The sequence below is a fragment of the Telmatherina bonti genome, assembly GCF_933228915.1.
Source record: "Telmatherina bonti genome assembly, chromosome: 11".
In the NCBI taxonomy this organism is placed as follows: domain Eukaryota; kingdom Metazoa; phylum Chordata; class Actinopteri; order Atheriniformes; family Telmatherinidae; genus Telmatherina; species Telmatherina bonti.
Genome location: NC_136629.1, coordinates 30047488 through 30070380, shown reverse-complemented (window position 1 = coordinate 30070380; position 22893 = coordinate 30047488). Strand labels below are relative to the sequence as shown.

General features: G+C 39.4%; 1 protein-coding gene across 1 annotated transcript; it reads left to right on the top strand.

Moving 5' to 3' along the window:
• Positions 1-1995: 1995 nt before the first annotated feature.
• zranb1b (zinc finger, RAN-binding domain containing 1b) lies at positions 1996-21663 on the top strand. The gene is made up of 10 exons (XM_079249399.1): positions 1996-2175; positions 3892-4940; positions 10896-11083; positions 12180-12333; positions 13226-13297; positions 14776-14974; positions 16787-16907; positions 17273-17402; positions 19411-19640; positions 19787-21663. Exons 2-10 carry the CDS (start codon positions 3983-3985, stop codon positions 20003-20005), a joined length of 2271 nt encoding a protein of 756 aa, XP_079105525.1. The 5' UTR covers positions 1996-2175; positions 3892-3982; the 3' UTR covers positions 20006-21663.
• The last annotated feature ends 1230 nt before the right edge of the window (positions 21664-22893 follow it).

The window sequence follows — 22893 nt, the reverse complement described above, 5'->3', positions numbered from 1 at the left end:
TCCCACTGCTTCCTGAGCTCTTTCCCCTTCTAACTGACATTGACTGCTTCTGAGTGGACTCGTTTCTCAAGGTTGAAAATGTGACTTTGCTTGTTTTATTATTTAAAACTTGAATTGCAGTTGAGTCTGGGTAACTAAACAGCCTGCAGGGCAAAGTTGGTGATGAGAATGACTGACATGCAGATGACTGCTGATGACTTACACAAGTGACCCATTTGAAGACAACAGAGGTGGGGATTGTTTAAGGTGTGGAACACCCTCATTGCATGAACTGGTTAACTTGTGGCACTGTTAAATCCAGCATGGACAGATGTTTGCACTGCACAAAATGTTTTGTGGTGGGAGACACTTTGCCTTGTGAATAAGCTCCGCTTTATTTACACCACCTGTTTTTTATGTCATGTTTTTTGCCTTAGGGTCATTTCACTTGCCCTGATGTGTAATGCCAACATGTCACTGACCAGGAACTGGCACTTGAAATGTTTTAATAATCATCCAGATTAACACAATCACACAATGAAAAAAAAAAAAAAGACAAAATCAGTTTGTAAGGAGTGTGGTTTCTTTTGAGTACTGGAATATGATGAGGAAATGAATAATGAATGTATAATAATGGGGTGGGAGTAGCATTTAAACAGCACTTACTGTATAAGCTTGTCTCAGTTGAGTGTTTTGGTGGCAGCAGTTTTCAGTGTTAGTCCTCACTTTTTATTGTGGTCTTCAGGCGCTGGATGGCTTTTTTTTTTTTTTTTTTTTGTGGCCTCCTACAGAGTAATGTTAAACATGTGGCCATAATGAAAACCAACAGGACCTTTGTCTAGATTAGAAGACCAGCAGTATAAAGCGAGAGAGGAATATCATCATTAGGATCAGATAACTTTTCAACTTCAAACATAATACAAATATACACTCATGTACTCTTACTGTATGGGGTGACCCTTTACCTCCCTGGTGGAGTCGGTCATTGTATCGTTCACACTTTCTTGTAGCACAAAATCCAGTGCACACATTAGATCTTCTTGGCTTTTGTCTGGGTTTGGGGGACTTGATGGAAATTGACCAAGGACTGACTTGGATGAGGATGGAGAACAAGGTGTTTAAATTGAGGGATAATAAATGAGACACCCATATGTGAACTGATGTCCCTTTGTTTTCTTATTACAGTATATGAAGTGCCATTTCAAATAGGGAAGAGGTTATGATTTACCTTTTTTCAAAATGTAGTTTCAAATGCAAAAAACAAAAAAACATTACATTTTACTATTGCATCAATTACATTTGCTGGATAACTTGCTCCTGTCCAAATGTCTCCTCTTTGTAATAGATTTTTTTTTTCCTTCAAGTAAATGAATATAATTGTGCATATTAGATGTTGTTTTCGCAGTGTAAAGGCTCCTATGAAAAATAATTCTCGGCCGGGAACTGTTGCACAAGCTGTCATGCATTACTGCAGACTGCTTGCTGCGGTATTTTTTACAATGACATCATCCCTACATCCCTTTTGAGGGTATACCACGTGGTTGTTTGACATAGATGCAACAAATTACGATGCGAAAATTAAAAATAAATATATTTTACTGTACCTAACTAACCCCATTACCCAAAAGAAAAATATAACCTCTAAGCGCCAGGAATGTTGTTGTCGCTGTTATAGTTTGTTACTGAATTCACACATCTTTTTAATAGTTGGAATGAGAGACGTAGAATCTGATTGGTCAGTGCAAAGGGATACACAAAAAATTAACCAATCAGCTTAGCAGATTCAGGTGGTAAATCCTGATCCTGCCTCTGACTGTAACACGGCTCAGAGCCCTCTGCTTTCCCTTGTAGTGTATTTTTGCAGCCCTGCTTCGGAAGCTTCCCTCCCCCTTTGCCGCCATTAAAGCCAGTCAGTCTGGTATTTGGGAAAAAGGATTAAAATGATTTAAAGTGTCGAAACCAACGTTGGAGCAACGGGACTGGGGGGGTGGGGGGTGGGGGGGTTCTCGGTAGGTGGTGTGAATGGACCTTACACTGCCAGGAAAACGGCGCCCCAAAGAAGTAAATATGCGGTTAATGTCGTGCAAGTGAGAGGAGCCCGAGTTCGGACTGGAGTGGGTTTCTCCGATCAGTGGGAAGCTCCATTTGTTTTGGCTGCGGCAGGGGACTAAGGAGTGTAAACACAGCAAAGCAAAGGTGAGGGTCACACTGCTTTCAAAACATAATCCCTTAATGTTAGCGGGCAGTCTGCTAGCTTGGCTGTAATTCCTGGCTGTCATGCAAAACAACCACCAGCTAGCTTTCTTTCTCCGTCAACAGTTCATGTATTAGCAGTTGGTAGCTTGTAAGTAAACACTTGTTTCCCCACTCGCCTGGTATCGTTTTTGTTTTTTGTTTTTTTGTCTGAAAACGATACCAGGCGACTGCTCTGTTTCATTAAACTTGGTTTATTCGAGTAGAAAGTATCAGCAAAATACAGGTTATGAGTAAATAGCTTAACTGGTTGAAGTCCTGGAGCGGATGTTTTTTTTTTTTTGTTTTTTTTTTTTTTTAAAGATATGTTTACAGAACAGGCAACTCTAAATGTCATGAAATTTGTAGAATTTCACACGGTGTTTTGGTAAAGTCACAGGCGTGGTATAAACACTGCAACGTTACTCCCATCAGAACTGCGAGCTAACTTTCTATCAGCTTTTGCCTCTTGTTGCTAATGTTAAGGATATAACAAGGAATCATTTGCTTTGGATTGCTTAGTCAAATATGCAGGTAATAATGAACATTACGGCGAAATTATTTTAGGTTTTAGATGATTGTAAGTGCCAGCTGGGTACAAGCCTGGGGTCCCGAAGAGTCTGGGTCCCCTTAACCTAACCTTATAAATGTCCCAGACAAAACATACTTTGTATAAAGAGGGGGAAAGTGACTGAAACAAACAAACAACACAGCAAAATGAATAAAACGAAGATCTGAGACATAAAATGTCTTTAAAGACAGAATAACCAGATGAACAACTACAAGAGATGCCAAGCTACAACAAAAAAAGGGCTAAAGAACCTTAAAAAGTAGAAGTATTCGTATAATGGCTGCGTGAAGATGATTTTAAAAAATGTAAACAAAAAAGAAAACACAAGAATAAAAATAAGTTTCCATCATAGAAACATAAAGTATCTGCATAGAGATGCAAATCAAACATACAAGAGCAAAACAATAGCAGATGTGAACTAAAACAGGACTGCTTAGAGATGCAAGGTTACTATACAGGGATGTTGCATTGCTTCAAAGAGGCTCAAAATGTCTTGAGAGATATCTGGCATCTCTTTAACTCTGGATCTAAAAGGTGGGGTCCATCCGCATGTCTTGAGCGTGGGGGCTAATGTCTCATAATTCATCCATAATTTCAGTGCTTCAGTAAGTGTCTCAACCAGTCATGCACCTCCCTGCTGAGAGTCAGGTTTCATCTGTCCTTGTCTCTTGTTACCCAGCTCAGTTGTAGGGCACAGTTGCCTGCCTTGTATATGTAACTCACTGAATGTGTTTAAAGTCAGTGCCAGACCATACTGGAACCATAAAGACCCAGTGGTGTATTCCATCTTGCATCTTTACAATTGCCCTTTGCTTTGAAGCTTTTTTTTTTCTTTTTTCTTTTTTTTTTTTAATACAAATTGGTGCCAGGTTAAGACCTGGCTGTACCTGTGGTTGTAAAATTGTGCAAGTGCTGTAGAAGGCTAAATTAGATTTGTTGTATCTTTGTTTGTGTGTGCGTTATTAGTCAGATATAAAACTGAAAACTGAAATTTTGTTGTTTTCTTTTTGCCTAGAGGACAAAGATTTATTTAATGTATTTATTTTGTGTAACATATAAAGGTTACACTATAATGCTCTACTTATTTATTTATGTTTTTTTAACCCTAGTGTTTTTGCTGTGTGACCTCCTGGAGGGTGGATCTGTCGAGCTGACAGTCCCTCTGAACGGCAGGAAGCCTCCTTCAGTGGTGGTGTGACGATGACCGAGCTGGTTGCCAAGTGGGCCTGTGAATACTGCACATACGAGAACTGGCCGTCAGCCATCAAGTGCACCATGTGCCGTGCTCAGAGGCCCAGCAGGGGTGCCATCATTACCGAGGAGCCCTTTAAGAGCAGTCCTGTGCTGGATGCCAGTCTGCATCAGTGGGACCCCGCAGGCCTCAGCAACAGTCCATCTCAGGGGGGATCCAGCTTACTTATTTGCCCAGACTCAAGCGCCCGACCCCGTGTTCGGATTTCCGATGTACCCGAGACGAGTAGCAAGTGGTCATGTCACATGTGTACCTACTTGAACTGGCCTCGAGCTATCCGTTGTACCCAGTGCTTGTGTCAGAGGCAGCAGGCTCAACAACAACAGCATGGGCAGTACGCAGCCCATCAAGGACATACCCAGCAGCCACGCAGCCCCACGGAATCACCCCAGACCTCGGGCTCTGGATGTCGCACTGCTCCTCCGCCCACCACTACAGATCCTTGTGAGGAATATAATGACCGCAACAGGCTCAACACAAATGCACAGCACTGGACTTGCACTGCCTGCACTTATGAGAACTGGGCCAAGGCTCTCAAGTGTGTTGTGTGTGATCATCCCAGGCCCAACAGTTTGCTAGCTGAATCCATTGAACTGGCATCAGAGCCTGAGAGCCAACAACCATCTTCAAAAGTGAATGAACAGGACAGAGACAACAGGAGGGGTGGGGTTGGACAGGGAGTTGGGGGTGTGGGAAGTGTTGTGGTGGGTTGTAGCAGTAGCCAGAGGAGGTCACCTCCAACTGCAAAACGGGAGTCAGAGGTGAACATGGACTTTCAAAGGATTGAACTGGCATCAGGCGCCGGGATTGGGAGCAAAGAGGAGCTTGAGGTGGATTTCAAAAAGCTGAAGCAAATTAAGAACAGAATGAGACGGACAGATTGGCTGTTCCTCAATGCATGTGTTGGTAAGTTTTACATGTATGTGGTTTTCACTGAAATATGATCAACTTATGTTATTTCAGATGAGGGCAATGAGCAAGCAGTCAATTTAAATCTTCAGAGTAATTAGTTGGAATCTAGTTTATTTAGCTCTATCCAGATGATCCTGATTTGCATCCTGACATTGTGTATATGCTTAAAATTCCTCTGCACTGAGCCAGTAAAAACTTCCCACACAGTTCTCCTTTGACCACCCACACTGTACAGGCGTTATGAGTGAGAGGGAGGATGAACAATTTAAAAGCAACTAGTTATTGCTTTTTGCTCTCTCACAACCATAGACAATAGTGTATATGAAAGATGGATGGAGCCTCCCCTTAAAAGTAAAGCCAATGCTGAAGTGCATAAAACTGCAGTTCCCCCTTCATCCGCTAGGGGCTGGTTGAAAAACAGAGCGAATCCCCATAGACTCCCATGTTAAAAAGGCCAACTTCACAGCAGAAATAAACATGTTTACAGCCTGGTTCAAAAATCAATTTTCGGTTTAATAGGTCAGGTTTAACTTCATGACAACTAACTCGCCCGTTTAAAAGTAATTTAATCTCAAAGTTCAGCATATTTAGGGGCACGTCCTTTTGATTGACAGGTACCCGATCTCCTGCTTCAAGTTAGAAAAACGTAGAACAACTGCGGTTTTTAGCCGGTTAACAACGTGACTTAGCTTTAGCCCTCTTACCTCCGTTAGCTGGTTAGCTCCTGTTATCTCCGGGTTAGCTCGGTTAGCTCTTAGCTACAGAAAGCTCAGAGTTCGCTCGATGTCAATCATCCACCATAATGCTCACAGCCCCCCTCTCAGCTCCACCTCTTTGCCCATATTTGTATTTTCCGGGCGAGACAACACGCATGCCTCAGCTAAGATGGCGATGGTAGGAACCGCCCATCGAGCTTCAATTCAGCTCTTCAGAAATCTATGGGTGACGTCACAGAGGCTATGTCCATCTTTTTATATACAGTCTATGCTCACAACACTGTCTCAGTTTGTCTCCTACATTTGACATAAGGGCAAAAAGTTTTAAACCTCAAGTCCAATTTCTCTTTCTTTGTCATCGCTGGATAGTTTTTCTGCGCTGTATTTGGTTGTAGTTGTAGTCTGGTAGGTTCGTTTGACTTGCCCCTGCCATGACAAATCATGTCCACTCAAATATTATGTTTAATGTGAGTTTTGAATGTGATTAAATAATTATTTATCAGAGAATATGAAAGTCAGCTTTAGTGAATTATCACTTTAAATGTGCTAGTCACCGTGTGCCCACTATTTGTGAATATATTCATTGAGGTGGGAGTCCCGCCTAATAGCATGGAATACATTACTGTACAAAAGAATCCTAAAATTTTTTTTAGTAATATTTTTTTAAGTGGAAGAAACAGGCCAATGAAAAGAACTTGTATGTAAAAAAAAAAAAAAGCTTATCTTTTCAAATATATAGTGTTGTTCTAAGCCCAATAGAGGCATATAAAAAACCATTTTGCTTACTGCTTGCATGAAGAAATGTGAGAGTAGCATAAACTACTGGGCTGTCAACTGTCCCAGGCTGAATGCAAGATTTAGTTAAATATCACTTTTTACACACCCTGGTTTACTGGCTCAGTGCTGAACTGTTGCCGTGCACACAAAGAAGATAGATGTAGATAGTGCACTGGTTTATTATCTGTCAGGTTGGTGCACTTTCTTTTTGTTTGTTTATTATTTCATGTGGCCATGGAAGTCACCTAAATTTTTTTCCCAAAAAACACCAAATTGCTGTGAAATTGGCATATGTGTGAAAAAAATATTGTAACTTGGTCTTAACATGGTAACATTTTTGTTCTACTGGTGATGATCTCATCATATACAGGGCTCCAGACGTACCTTCTTGCATTGGTTGCGCTCGTGCCCCTAACTTTCTAATTTAGCTGCACCATCAAAAAAAAAAAAAGCATCATTAGGTGAAAAATCTTTGTTTTTATTTGTTGCATGAATGTTAAGTAGGAAGAATATTCGTCGTTTTGATTAGTATTTATTTTTCATGATCTTCCCCAGGACAGACTCTAGGTGCAGCTCAAACACAAAAAAGCAGTTTTAATGGAAGCTACTCTCATTATCTGGCAAGATTTATCAGCCAGTATGCTCTATGTGTAATGCTTCACCAGAAACGGATGCAACTTTTTTTTTGTTTTTGTTTTTCTTGAGTTGTATATAGTTGGGTTTCTACTGGGGGAGACTTGGTCCCAGTCAGTGCAGACGACGTCACAAAGATGGGGGTCAAAATGCGTTTTCCTGACCCTAGCTTTGCTGGCTAACTTAGCTAAATTAGTGAGGATAATAGATGACAAGCATGTTAGCAAATTCCATGATATTCCAAGTTTTGCAATTAATTCCAGTTTTTGCTTTTGTCATCTGTCATGTCTCGACTGATGTCTAATCTGTGTCAGTGTTCTGTTCACCAGTCTTAATTTCAAACCAACACCCAACACTGTGTATAACTGTGGATCAGAGGTGAAGACACCCCTTCCCCTATCCTTTTATTACTGTGTTAATTACTTTGTTATTCTTGTTGGAGCACAGGCAAGAAGGGATTAAGTACAAAATATGCAGTCAGATATTCAGAAATAATTAAAGTTCTTTACTTAGTCCTGTGAAATGTTAGGTGCATCGGTGTGACCAACAAAAAAAGTGATGTATATCTGCTCATTGTCATCTGTGTTAGGTGTTTTCTATGATTATTTATAAATATCCAATATTGTTTACCATTTTACAACATATAGATTAGTAGGTGAGTATCATAGCTACTTTTATTTTTCCTGTCCACACTTACAGTCTTGTTTGTGCAAAGTTTGTCCTGGATCTTAGGGTCAAAATGTCTTCTCACATTGTTGCTGTTTTCAGGTTCTGGCTATAAAAGCAAGGGAGATCAAAATTAATAGTTTAATGAGAAAAATTAAGCATCTTTTTAAGCTGTCAAGGCTCAAGCGAACACTATGTTGCACTAAAGCAACATGACCCGGGTAACAACACAGGGAAAGCTACTGTTTGATCACTGGGACCAGGATCCTGCAAAGCCCACCTCCAAATCTCCATGATGTGTATTTCAGTTTAATTCCGCTTTATATAGCGCCAAATCACAACAAAGTCATCTCAAGCCACTTTACAGACTTGATCAATTCAATGTGATCAAAATAAAATAAACCCCCTGAGTCCAATTAATAACTGTGTTCATACAAGTCAACCAATGAAAAATAATTCCCTAGCAAATAAAACAATAGATTGCATCAGAGTTAATTATAATACAAATTTATTAAAACATACATGCAGTTTGAAATCAGAGTAACTCTGTAGGAATATGAAAAGAAACAGAAGCATGGCCAAAGGAAGCCCCTGGGAACACATGGGAAGTGTGCAAACCCCAAACATACCTGTGTCCTACTTTCTTCAAGGTGTTATTAATAACTCAGGGTGAGTTTCCAAAAGAGAGAAATTATACCTGATAAGTAATTATTGCTACCATTTATTCAACACACAATTAAATCAAGCTGAAGCCACTCACTCACCTAGACACAGAAAAAAACTTTATTCAGTCGAGTAATTTCAGAGGTTGCAACAGCCATCTGCAAAAAAATAATGAATAGTAGTTCTGCGTATAAGTATCAATATTTAAAAAAGCATGCCGACATGTACAAAAGTGTGAATCATTTCCTTGACACGATTGCTCTTACTATTTTCATAGGCAACCTCTACTATAAAACTTCTAATGCAGCAAATAAAGTAAATCAGTCTTGGCAGTTCCTCTCAGTCAGGTAGTGGCTGGATGTGCAGGTTAAGCAGACTTTAAAGAACCGATGTTTGTGTGATAACTGTTGCTTGTGTTCAGACTAATATCCAGATCACTGAAACAGAATGTACTGTGGAGGAGGAAGAACAGAATTACTTGGCCTGCTCCATTCTCTCTCTCATCAGTCTGTCTTTAGAGTATGTCTGTTTGTGTATTAGCACCTTTTTGTGCTCACCAAAAGGATCGTGAGTACAGTACTGACTGCATTGGTACAGGCACACCCACACTAATTGAGTATTTTGTGGAAAGTGGTTGCAATCACTCTCCATTGCACTGCATTGCTATTGTGTAGTTTCTATCCTCGCCTATGTCAGCGCCAGCCAGCTCCACATGGCACAGCAGGTCCTTCCACCCACTCCGTGTCTCTCTAGCTCTCACTCACACACACACGAATCATGCAGCTGAGCATTGTGTGTGGTCCTTTGACGTGAGAACAAAAGCTCAACAGTGTTTGATGCTGTCAAATGTACGAGAGGGTACCACACGGGCATTTGCTGTACATGCTAGAAATGGGAAGAGTATGTGTGTTTAGCTGTGAGGCATTGAAAGTTTTCCCTTGATTTGTTTTACTGATAATTCTAATGATACAACACTTGTCCATATAGTTTATTCTTCTGAAACACTGTGAGTTCACTCTGCTACCAGTTAAATTGCAGTACTCCAGACTTCCTTTTGGGGCTTCAAGTTCAAATTTTACAGATTGAACTGATAGCACAGCAGTTCACAGTTTGTTACTTTTAAAAGCAACTTTTATAAACGTGTGCTGAAAATGGGCTGAAAATATCTTCTCTGGAGAATTCTTCCTTCTGCACTTCTACACACACACACACACACACACACTGTTTTTCCTCACAATAAAACATTGAACTAAGTAATAATGGTTGATATCTGAGAATTGGGTTTAATTAGGACTTCATTTATGATCTTTTAAACAGAACAGTTGAGTTTAGTTGTTTTGTCTTTTTTGTGTTACATAGTGTGGTATGTTTTGCTTGGAGGGCTCCTTTTGTGGGCTGGTCAGCTCAGTAGTAGGGTGTGTGTGCTTGGGTTGATATAAATACTTTCTGTCAGTCAGTAATATTTGTGCTTTGTGCCAAAAAGAAATTACTAAAAAAAAAAAAAAAATGCAAACACCTGCATGAGTCTGATTCAACACATCCCTCGACCCTCATGCTAAGATCTGAAGGGGAAAAACAACTGACAGATTACATTGTGGCCCCCTGTTGTTTTTTTTTTCCCTCTCACTCACTTCAGAGTTAGTCAAGTCTGAGAGCTGTTACAGCTGCCGCAGAGATGAAGCACATTCTGATCTCCGGCATTTCGCGTTGTCCTCAACACAAGGTGTTCTCACATCCTTCCTGTAGCCAGAGCACCAAGTCTGAGTGAGGCTACCAATTTCTGCCCTCTAAGTTCAGTCGTTCAAGCTTCATGTAACAAACAAAAGTTGAACTTCTAAGTAAACTCCTTGATTCTATTCATAACATGAAGACCAGAGTTGACGTATTAAAATGGTTGTTCAGTTGAGCTCATATTTATTCATACGCTTTCATTAAAGAAGGAAAAAAACAGCTGCTGTAAAATAAGCTGAAATTGACTAAAGTAATAATAAATAAAAATGTATGAAAATCATTACATTATTTTTTAATTCTGGTTCAATACAATTTTTTTTTAAAGCAAACAAATATGATAACTTATTACATATTACATATTACCTTTAATGTTTCCGCTCCAGTCAGGTGTTTTCTGTTCCTCTCAGTCAGACTTCTGCACCTATTGACAGGTATTTTGTCCCACTGTTCAACAGAAAAGTGCTCTAATTTGTCCAGGACAAATTTGTTTTTGAGGTTTTTTTTGTTTTTTTTTTGTCTTTCTTAAAATCAATTAAATGAAAAAAACAGTGTCTTCTATTACTAAATGATATTTTTGCAAATTTTTATTTATTGTTCCTTTTTTTAAGTCTCCAGTTATTTGAGTGACTGTTGTAAATTCAGCCTTTTCTTTCATGAAAGAGTAAGAATACATATAAGCACAACTGTATCTACACTGCTCCTATTGTCAAGCCCTGTTTAATTATATGACATTTTCCTACCCTGTTGTTTTTTTTTCTGAAAGGTGTTGTAGAAGGCGACCTGGCAGCTGTGGAAGCTTACAAGTCATCCGGAGGCGACATAGCACGACAACTGACATCAGATGAGGTGCGGCTTTTAAATCGGCCCTCAGCCTTTGATGACGGCTTCACGCTGGTTCACTTAGCCATCCGTTTCCAGAGGCAGGACATGCTGGCGGTCTTACTCACTGAGGTCAGTTGAGACAAACAAGACATTGTTACCATTTTTTTTCAGACTTAATCTGTTTACACTCAAACCAAACACCAGCTCATTTTCAACGCACATTTTTAGGTTTAGGAGATTGTAGACAAAATGAATATGTAGTTGATGCTTCAATGTTTTTGTCATCACCTGCTCTACTTACAAACAGCAGAGTGTTTATAGAGCCTGTAAAGGGTAAATTGACTTGTAGCGCTTTTTTAGTCATGCCAACCACTCAAAGTGCTTTACACTACATGTCACAGTCACACATTCACACACACACATACCCCAACAGGGACATCAGGGGGCAATGCAAGGTTCAGTGTATTACCCAACAACACGTAGGCATGTATTCAGGCGAAGCCTCGAATTGATCCACCAACTTTCCAGTTGGAAGATGACTGCTGAGCTACAGCTGCCTAGCAACACCCTCATTGTGCACAAATCCTGAAATAATGTAACATCGTGGTCTATTACTATAAAATTTCTAAAATGTGTTTTCTCTGCACTTCTATGCAGCATCAGTTCACCTTTGTTTCTGTCTGCACTGCGTCTGTATGCAGCATGCATGCACTGAGGTTGATTGCAGTTCATTTGCTGTCAGCACTGTGATCCCAGATTATCTGTACACACACACCTCTCCTCCTGCTCAGTCACTGCCCCACTTTCTTTTCCAAGCAGGTCAGCGAGTAACCACTGGATCGTGTCCCTAAAATGCTACGAAGCTGACAACTGATGGTCTGAACACTAAATAGAAAGTATCTTTCAAGGCATCCCCAGAAATATCCAGAATTCTTCTTTTTTCTTTCAGTAAAACAGATGAAAATTTCTTGAGTCTGATGGTTGCATCTTTCACTCACAATTTTTTATGTGGCAGAAAACCATTGACTGTCTATTTGATGCATTTGCTCGTGTGCAGTTCCAGTCCTTTAAAATGTGCTTTTCCAGTGCTAACATTTTTACTCTTTATTCACTTGTGTGGTACAAACTTTTGCTATTGTTACAAATGCTTTTGCTCAGTTTTTGCTCTGTGTCTTATAATATTTCTGGATACTCCTTCCATTCCTTTGTCCTCTTTTATTTGCAGGTCTCCCAGCAAGCTGCCAAGTGTATTCCAGCCATGGTTTGTCCCGAGCTAACAGAGCAGATCCGTCGGGAGGTTGCGGCTTCTCTTCACCAGCGCAAGGGAGACTTCACCTGCTACTTCCTCACCGACCTGGTCACCTTCACCCTGCCTGCAGGTCGACACTGCATTTGCAAACCAAACAAATACGACCGAAGATATGAGCTCACTTTAACAACATGATACAAACAATAGGTGGCGCAGGCACATTCATGAATAACATTACATGAATTCCAGAGGCTGACAAAGTGTCTTGCCGGAACAAGGCGAACTTATAACTCCGCAGCTGAAGAAACACATTATCTCGCCATTCCCCGTGGCTTTCCGAGTGTGTATTAGAATGCCTGTTTTGTTTACTTGTGGTGTATGAAATTGCTTGTTGTTTGCATGCTGCAGAGATATAATGCCACGATTGTCCATTTTACACTGCCAGAACACAGAGGCTACCTCTGACTCACTGTTTCAGTATTGTTCTTGTATACTGAATATACTAGCCTGCCAGTTGTGCATTCTTCCTACTCATAGCAAAGCTGTTTTTAGTATTTTTGCGAACGTCTTTCAGTCGTATTGTTTACTGTTGTTTTTTTCTGATTAATTTTATTGCATTGCCTTTATGGCTAAGTTTTTTACTGAAACTAAGCTCAGGATTTTTGAAACAAAATATGTTCAGGACAATGTGAGCTTTGGCATCTGGCCACTATGGAAACTCATTCTGTTCACTTCCACAAAATCAATGCGTTCATTTATGCTAGCTAAAGAATACGCTTCTTTGTTGTGGTCAGAGCATGCAGTCAAAGATGTTGGTTGTTATGAAAGAACAAAACATGGTGGCTTGGTTTAAAATAAGCCAAGACAAAGAGATTTGTCTCAGTCTTTCACTCCACCTACGTGTTACAGGTAGACAAGGAAGAAAGGAATGCCTCTAGCAGACCATTTTGAAATGATTTCTTCTTAAGTCACTTAATCTCTGTTTTTTTTTTTTTTGGGTGATTTTTTTTTTTTTTCCCCAGACATCGAGGACCTGCCTCCAGCAGTTCAGGAAAAATTGTTTGATGAAGTGTTGGACCGAGACGTGCAAAAAGGTAAATCACACTGAGCTCTGTGTGTTAATGCAATTTCTTTCAGTCTATAAAGGAGAAAACAGATCCAACGATGGTTTGGCTATTTGGTAAACAGAGGGAGCCCTTTTACAACCAGTGTACTATATCGGGGAGGCTGCCCAGAGCTGGCAGGGTTATATTACTTGTATTTCCTCTCTTGCCAACACAGTTCTTACTGCCCCACTTGTCAAGCTGCCAAGCAATCTCTCTTTATTGTGTGCACCAGTTGCATCTGTGTTAATCAGCCTAATGAAGTCTCAGAGTTTTCTGTGATAGCCACTGAACGACTGCGTCTTTGTTCATCCTGCAGACACAAAAACGGATCTAAATACGTGGAAAAGGCCTCACTTTTTTTTCTTTTTTTTTTTTTTTTTTTTAACTTGTACATCTTGTTAAATCACCCAAATTGAATAAATCTTGTGCACTGAAGTCAGAACAGAAACCTTTATTTCAGCCTTTAGAGCTTTTCTGGTTGTGTTTTGTAAGGGTTGAAAGAGAACAGAAAACCTTTTTTTGACAAATGATTTTTACAAGAACATCTGACATTGGCTTAAACCTGTTCACCTGGACATGTAAAGACAATTTGAGTTCACATTGTACATTCCATTTAAAGAAAGGCGTAAAAATCCAGGAATTTAAGATTTCACAAAAGCAAAGTCACAGAAAGGAGGGAAAGATCATTCCTTAAGGGTTTGTGTAATTGTGTTCACAATTATTGATTGTCATATGGATTTAAAGTGGATTAAATCATGTAAATGTTGTTAAGCTATTTTTGTCTGTTCATCTACAAGCTGCAATTACATTTGCAGTCTGACCTTATTAAGAAGAGCTGTAACTTTCTTGTAGCATGTTTCGGCCATACAGTAACTATTTACATGTAGTAAGGCAGTATTTCCTGTATCTGTTGTATCGTAACTTCCAGACAGATTCATGATAACTCCGTGTCAATAGCTGCACTCAAGATTCTCCCCTTATAGAAAACGTAGATCACAGATACATAGACATTTTATCAATTTGTTTAACCTTTATCTAATTCCTTGAGACCTCTGTCTGTTTTTCAAGGGAAATCTGAAAGCAGCCAACACATTTAAAACCCAGCACAGAATAAAACACATAAAACTATGTAGTTAGTGTTTGCTGTTAAGAAACTTAGCAAGTTTAATTGAAGTGTAGTTTTGTAGAAATAAAATCAACCTTGGATGTTTTCCTCTGAAGGCCAGTGAGAGCCAGGGGACCAGATTAGAAAGAAAACAATGATCTGGGCTGGGGAATGAATTACAGATAAAACACAGGAAGAAATGACAAACAGTCGACGCAACTGAGCGAACCTGATGAAGCATGCATATAAACAGTAGAAAGTCCAAGAATTTAGGGAATCTGAGAACCAGAATCAGGTTACACAGAGAAACCTTTAGCAAAATAAGGTTTCAGCACTGAAGCTGTTCCTGCTTCCTATTTAGAACTTGAAGAAGAGTCTCCAATCATCAACTGGTCCCTGGAGCTCGGGACACGGTTGGACAGTCGACTGTATGCTCTGTGGAACCGCACAGCTGGCGATTGCCTCCTTGACTCCGTGCTGCAGGCGACGTGGGGCATCTATGACAAAGACTCAGTGCTCCGCAAGACTCTCCACGACAGTTTGCACGACTGCTCCCACTGGTGAGGCCTTCAGACTGAGCACTAGAAGGGTAGATTATTATGTAATAGTCCTATAAAACACAACCTTTGAAAAGTGGAGCTAATTTGCATCCAGTCTTGGGCGTATTCATACTGTATTTAACAGACTGTATTATATATCAGTAGAATGGAGCTTAGTTTAAAGAATATTATTTTTTGGTGTTTGGTTTTCTTTTCCCCTCTATATACCATAGACCCATCAAACAGGGTAATCCATCAGATGTTGAGGTAGTTATTAATCAACTAAGTTAATTATATTCAGCTCATATGAAGTTATGACACATGGCATATGACAAATTTTATCATGGATTTTTTTTTGTTTTTTTTTCTAAATTGATTTTTTTTTTTTTTTTTTTTTTTTTTTTAACAAAAAAATCTATTTCAAAATTGTGAAGCAGAAATTACAGAATTCGATTTTTAAATTTGATTTACCCACCCCTAGTGTAAAATGAGTGAAATTTACTAGCTTGTACTTAGGAATGTGTGTAAATATAAACAAAACCATGTGTTATTGCATTTAAAAAGTTTTGCTGGCATCACAGCTTGCATCGCAACATCCATATCTGCTCCTCATTTCCACAAATGAAGACACCTGTGACTGGTAGATGATTGAAAACATATGTATGATCATCTTCCGCGAATGTGCTGATCTGCTTAGTGAGAATGTCTTCTGAGCATACTGTTTCCCAAAACAAGGTCCTCCTAGATTTATAAATGATTGTAGATTTGTTTTGCAGAGATACTAACTGCACTAGAGCTATTCATGTGGGTTTTTGAGTTTGTAAGCTAAAAGGCAGATCAGGTATTTTCCAATCATCACAGAGCTTACTTTCTTTTTTTGTATTGTTTTATTGTTTAAATGCATTTTTGCATCATCTTATCTTTTTCTGTATTTATTTGTGGAAAGTTTCCTCGTGCGTAAAATAAGTTAAAGGTAGAGTATGTAAGATTTTCAATATTTTCAAAATAAATTAACTAAAAAAATAACTACAATCATAATTAGATAGTTTTTTTAAACATGTCGGTTCCAGTCTGTCCATATTTGATGCGTTATTAAATTACAAGTTTAATTAATGACAAAGACCCTTCTTGATGTTTTCTGACCAGTAAAAAAAAAACAGTACTATTTTCCACCAGTAGGGTGAGTATAAGCCCATTTATTGCAGAGTGGCTCTGAGCTACAGCTCAGAAGCAGTTAGGAAAATACATAAATGAATGTTTTATTTTTTTCTTACTCACTTAAACATTAATTTATGTTATTAAAATGACTTCTGCTTCCTCTGACTTGGAAGTCAGGAATAAATTAAAAACAAGTGTTCCTTTTCACAAAAATCAGTTCTAAGTACATGCAGTAGAGGCTTTAAGTTTCCACATACATCTAAATTGCGTGCAGACTCGCATTTGGCTTCAAAGTTTTTTATTATGGACGACTAAACATTGAAACCACATTTTAAAATGTTGAACTGTGCACATAAGTCCTTCCCCACACTGAAGCTCAAATCTCCAACGGAGGGAACAACAAAACATTTTTTCCATAGAGGACTTAACCTAATTTCACATGAATATGCCGTCCCACTGTGACTCATGTTCGTTTCAATAAACTGGGTGGTTTTCAGAGTAAAAGACCACTTCGAAATAATAAGCTATTGCCAGCCTAAAGAGTAACAGAGAAAGGAGGAATGCAGTCAATAGCAGTCACACGCCTTTCTGCACACAGGTCAAATAATGTCAAGGACTAAGCAGTTTGTGTGTGTGTGTGTGTGTGTGTGTGTGTGTGTGTGTGTGTGTGTGCAGGTTTTACTCACGCTGGAAGGAGTGGGAGTCTTGGTATTCCCAGAGCTTTGGGCTGCACTTCTCCCTCCGAGAGGAGCAGTGGCAGGAAGACTGGGCTTTCATTCTATCTCTTGCCAGCCAGGTACACGTGCTCAACTGCAAACACTCATATTAGCACAGGAGGACAGAAGCCTCTTGTGCTTAAAATGTGACACGCTAACGATGCATGACTTATTCAAGAAATTTTACTGCCCCTACTCTGGTGGAAGTTGTCTTTAATGCCCTGGGAAAGTGCATCCTGCCTGTCATCAGTTATACGTGACCTCACTGACTAAGTATTTGGGTGGGTTTGTTATTAAATCTGGGTGTGAAAGTTCTGTAGTTGTGTGTTTTTCATGATGGGAGTATTCTAGAAGAACTTGGCAGCATTAGGGAGTCGTCTCTTTGCAGTTTCACCGACTTTAGCCTCTAACGGTTTTCTCCCTTTTTGTGGTTTTCATTCTACAGCCAGGATCCAGCCTGGAGCAGACCCACATTTTTGTTCTTGCACACATACTTCGTAGGCCTATTATCGTCTACGGAGTGAAGTATTACAAAAGTTTCCGTGGAGAAACACTTGGGTACACCCGTTTTCAAGGTGAGCAGTTTGCCAGCTCTGTAAGTTCATGTCGTTTTTGGCGAAATATCGATCAGTTTTGAGTACAGCTCCATGCCGGCGGGTGCTGAAGAACGAGACTTCCTTTGTGAAATAGCTGCAGCCTACATGCGTCTGCATTGCTGACATAGCAGACATAACTGCCCGTGTGATGCACCAGTAATCGCTAGTCGCTGCATGTACCAGTATTGTGCATTTATTTTTTGCACTTTGTGGACTCAAAAACACACAAACAACAAATGAGACTGTCAGGGGAGCATGGTATTGTAATGCAGGAAACTGTTAAAGGAGGATGCAGCTGAATGCATTTAAACCAGGAAAAGTACAAGTCAGACAAGCCTGCAAGTGTTGAGAGCGGCGTCCACCTTCACCACGAGCAGTAAAAACAGTCTGGAATCAATTTGCTTCCTGAGTGATGCTGTGCAGAGGATGATGAAAGTGCTCTTTGAGGGGCCAACTGCTTGTGGTAAAGCCTGCCTGATGGATCAGTGATTTACTGCTGCCAAGGCCCGATGTAAAACACACAGGGGCTGCGCTTATATGCGCCTACAGGAGCCACTGCTGGGGAGGGTGTTCAGTCGACGCGGATGACCAAGTGAACCCATTAAAAGCAGAGTGGTTACTGGGAGAGTAGCTAAACAGAAACTTCTAAATCATAGTGCCACAAAGACATTCACGGGATGTGGGGGCTGCTTTGCTTTGAGTTTTCTGTGTGTAGAGGAGGCACTAACTCTATTTATTCAAGCAATAAAAATAGTGGGTTAATTGTTCAACTTTAATTCTGAAAGAAGAAAGTTTGATCACGGAATTAAATGTCAATTAAAACCACAGTGCAGTGGTTTTCAAGTAATGGGCCTGTTATTGACTTAGCATTAAGAATTGCTGCCCCCTCTGTTTAATTATGATCCCTTCAATGTTTTTCTGCCATATTTGTTGGCTTTACTTTTGTATTTTCATTATAAATGTATTCCAGGAACACACGCTGCATAATAAGGTGAAGTGAAGAGAAGTATGTTGTTTGAGGTTAATAATCATTTTTCCTGAATTACTGCGAGATTATAACCAGAAACTTGGAGGAATAAATCCTAAGAGGCGCATTTAAACAAATGAATAACTCCCAAAATACTTAATTCATTTATTTAGTCATATTTTTCCAACCAGAAAGTCTGTGAGTTTTTTTGGTCTCAGTTTCTTATCAAATCCATCTGTTGCATTGAAATCAGTGTTTTTTTTTAACAAGAATATCACCCAAACAGAGGTAAATATAATCACAGACCAAGTTATTGATGATAAAAATTAAAATTCATCACTTTAATGTCAAAAGAAAAAGCTGCTTTTGTTGTAACTGATTAACTTTGCTGTTATCTTAAGATACATCGGTTTGTTTTCCTGTGTGATGGCTTGATATATTTTGAATATATTGTTCACCAGCAAGTGTGCATTAGTCTGATGTGGAGAAGAGTTGCAAACAGTATCACTCATGTAGAACTTGATTTAGCTGCGAGAGCAAGGTGATGAGATAATGAGCTTATTGTGGAGGAAGAAGCTTTCTTCTCTTGTCAGTGATGGAAACATTTACTGTTGAGTTAACAAATAAAAATGAATTAAAGGCAGTTTTTATTTATAATATCAGGGGTGGCCAACTCCGGTCCTCGTGGTAACTCCGGTCCTGCAGATGTTAGGAGTTTCCCTGCTGCAACACGCCTGACTCAAATCAACGGCTAATTAGCAGATTTGTGTAGAGTTTGATGTCAAGCTCCGCACCAGTCTGCTAATAGGTCTGATGTGTGTCAGGTGTGTTGCAGCGAGGAAACTCCTAACATCTGCAGGACTGGAGTTACCACGAGGACTGGAGTGGCCCACCCCTGTGTTTTATTAAGATTCAACATTTCTTCCCTTAACTTGCTCTGCTTTAGTGATTTAGATTTTTTATATAAAGGCAGAATATATTTAGTTTGGAAACGATCCATTTGCCTCCTTCCCCCTCCAGGTGTGTACTTACCCCTGTTGTGGGAGCAGAGTTTCTGCTGGAAGAGTCCAATCGCCCTGGGCTACACGCGGGGCCACTTCTCAGCGCTGGTGGCCATGGAGAACGATGGCTTCGACAATCGCGGCGCGGGCGCCAACCTCAACACAGACGATGACGTGACGGTGACGTTCCTGCCGCTGGTGGACAGCGAGAGGAAGCTGCTTCATATTCACTTCCTCTCAGCTCAGGAAGTAAGGCGCCGCCCGGAGCTGAATGACATTTGAAATGTTTAAGAGATGCAGAGACTGAGAGCAGCTGATGATCTCCTCCTCCTCCTCCTTCTCTTTCTTCTTCTTCTGCTTCTTCTTCTCCTTCTCCTCCTCCTCCTCTTCTTCAGATGGGGAATGAAGAGCAGCAGGAGAAGCTCCTGCGGGAGTGGCTGGACTGCTGCGTGACGGAGGGCGGCATTCTGGTGGCCCTTCAGAAAAGCTCCCGCCGCCGCAACCACCCGCTCGTCACCCAAATGATGGAGAAGTGGCTGGACGGCTACCGGCAGATCCGCCCATGCGCCTCCTTGTCCGACGGCGAAGAGGAAGAGGACGACGATGACGAGTGACAAAACGGAAGCTGAGGGAGGTGGTCTGCAAGGGGCCAGGACTCCTCCTCCTTCTTCTCCCTTTCTTACCTTATTTTTTTTTTAATTTGATTTAATTTTTCTTTGCATTGTTTCTCTTTCCTGACACGGACAAACTGTGAAAACCTTCAGCAGAGGACAGGCCCCACCCCCTCCCTCCCTCCCTCCCTCCATCAGCACCTCCAAACTGACAGAAAACCCGGCTGCTCCTCAGCCACACGGAGGCTCTCTGTTGTATTCCTACAGACATTCAACACTTCAGTCAGACCAACCTGAGACTGGCAGAGAATTGAAGAGAGAACAAAGGTTTACGAAGGCAATTAATCATTTGATTTGGTTTGAGTTTCAAATGTAAAGATATATTTAAAGAAAAAACAAAACTTTATCCATAGATGTAACTGCATGCGGTCGTTCAGAGAAAAAAAAAAAAGTTAAAGGAAATATACCAGCATTGAATCAAACCAACACTTTATATCTGTTCAGTGTGGGCACTGACAAAAGCACACTTCCAAACTGATCTTGTAAAGTTTTTCCAGCCGTAAAATAAAAGTTGGCTCGTTCTGCATTTACTTGTTTTTGAAAGGCAGGAAAAAAAAGCCAAGAAATCCTATCTTCAGAAAACCAGAGATTGTGTAATAATAAACAAGTTTAATCCTTAATACTAAGCACTGCACATATATTAAAACGTTTCTTTACAAATACACTATCATTGCTTGAATTCAGATCGTATATGAAGCTCTTTAAAAGGGAGATTTGCCCTTCACTCTTCACCAAGGTTCTAGCACACTAACGTTCATGTTGGATATTTGGTTTACTTTTTACAGACTGATTGAACTGAGAAGTTGTGTGTGTGTGTGTGTGTTTTTTTCTTTGAATTTATTATGCATATTTATTGTTTGGGAACTTATGAGTTAATGAGAGATCTCTGTATATTTTTCTCTTTTTTTTTTTTGTGGTTTTAATTATTTACTCAAATCTTGATGAAGACAGACGATGCACAGAAACACTGTTGCTGTGATGAAAGAACCAATCATGAACATCAGTGGAAAGTTTACCTAACTTGTTGCATGGGATTTAGTACCTCATCTGGACGCTTAAAATCTGGTGCTTTTTATTTGTTGGCGGAGGAGTAGGCAACAGCAAGACACATTTAATGTCAGCATAAAAAACCCCCAAGTCACACTTGTCTAAACTTTGTCTTCTACTTCCTGTTTGTCCCTTTGTTCCTTGTTGTCAAGCTTCACCCCTGTGGTACAAATTGGTTCACCTTCCTCTCCAAAGCCTGATTGTTGTCTACACATATTTTTTAATGAAAGTTGTTGTAGAAAATTGCAACATATAAAACCAAAGCTGACAATGAGAAGAAAAAAAAAGGAGTTTTTTTGGTTTTTTTTTATTATTTTTTGCTGTGAATGTTTGCATTTTCTTATTTCCCGCCATTGCGTACTGTAACCTTTCGTGTTTCATTTATGTCCTACATGTTTTGAGCATCACCTATATGTTGCTTTGTATTTATGCAATAGTTGCAGTTGTGACTATAATGGTTTGTGGATTTAGGCCTGATTTCACTAAACAGAGTGTAATGCAAAGAACAGGCAAAATATGGGGGAAAAAAATAAAGGAAACCCTTTTTTGAATGTCCAAATAAAACAGTTTCCGGTTTGTTCATTTCATTGTAAATCAATATAATCTAATTCACAATCATGTCAGTGGATTTATTTGAATGCATTTTAACTTGTATACCAACTAAATAATTCAGAAACTTTTTGAAGCTTTAGATTTTTGCCTACATAATTTTCTGTTTTGGCTTGCAGCTCCCTCTAGTGGATTTGACATAATTACAGAAAGTCAACTAAAGGGCACAGATGCGTTTGGAGCCTCAAGCCTCGGAGCTCTTTGTTTTAATCTAATTAACTGTAACCCTGATACCTGATTCAGACTGTTGGTTTGAGTCAGTTGTGTTGCAGCAAACTTCTAAAAACCTGCAGGATCAGGATTTAGGATAGCTGCTTTAACCTCTTTTATCACTAATATTTGACATACTGATTTGTTACATAATTATATTTACTCTTTTGTTTGATATTATTTTCTAATACCTGAAACCCTGAATTTCATTAAGTAGGTTCAGAAGATGGATGGATGAGTATTCTGATATATGATTGAATAAGAGAAATGAAAAGAAAATAACCTACTATATAACTTTGAACAAAAAAAAGCTCAACTCGTTTTCAGTTTTCCATGAGTTAAAATAGATCATGCTTACAAATAAATGCCACATTGACAGTTACATACAAATAAATACATCTGGATGATCTGTATGTACATAGTTTACCCTAAAACTTTACCAGATGCTGTTTTTAGCTCAAAACTTATATATTTTGAAGGAATGAATGGATACATCTGCAACTGCTCGTTCAGATGACTTGGAGGTACATATTAAGTATTTCAGATTAAATAAAAAAAAAAAGTCACATTTGATTCCCCACATAAGAAGATAAGGGACAAATAAGATTCATTAGAAATCCCTACAAATGTTTTTAATAAGGATGTTTTTGGTAATACATGTCATTTAGGGATGTTTACAGTAATTTTACAAGCAAAAAAATCTTTAGGATAGTCATGCGTCTTTCAGAGCATTCTGGTGTGATAGCTTTGTAGTGCAGCATTCAGTTTTATTTACTAATAACTATAATGTTCATAATTAGCATCATATGTGGACATAAAAGTGTGCTGTTACCAATTTTTAAAAATTAAAATGTGAAGTATCCTTTTCCATTTTATGTATTTTTAAAAAAAATTTTTTTTTTATCTGTGAGCTGTTTGAAAGGCTTGATATTTCATTCAGTTTTCTGTCTCGACCATTTGTTTCA

What these genes read in the sequence shown, in the direction of transcription:
- zranb1b (XM_079249399.1), top strand. Translation starts at nt 3,983, where the DNA reads ATGACCGAGCTGGTTGCCAAGTGGGCCTGTGAATACTGCACATACGAG. An exon ending in TGGCGGTCTTACTCACTGAG is followed by an intron (nt 11,084 to 12,179) that starts GTCAGTTGAGAC and finishes TTTTATTTGCAG; the next exon opens with GTCTCCCAGCAAGCTGCCAA. An exon ending in TTGCACGACTGCTCCCACTG is followed by an intron (nt 14,975 to 16,786) that starts GTGAGGCCTTCA and finishes GTGTGTGTGCAG; the next exon opens with GTTTTACTCACGCTGGAAGG.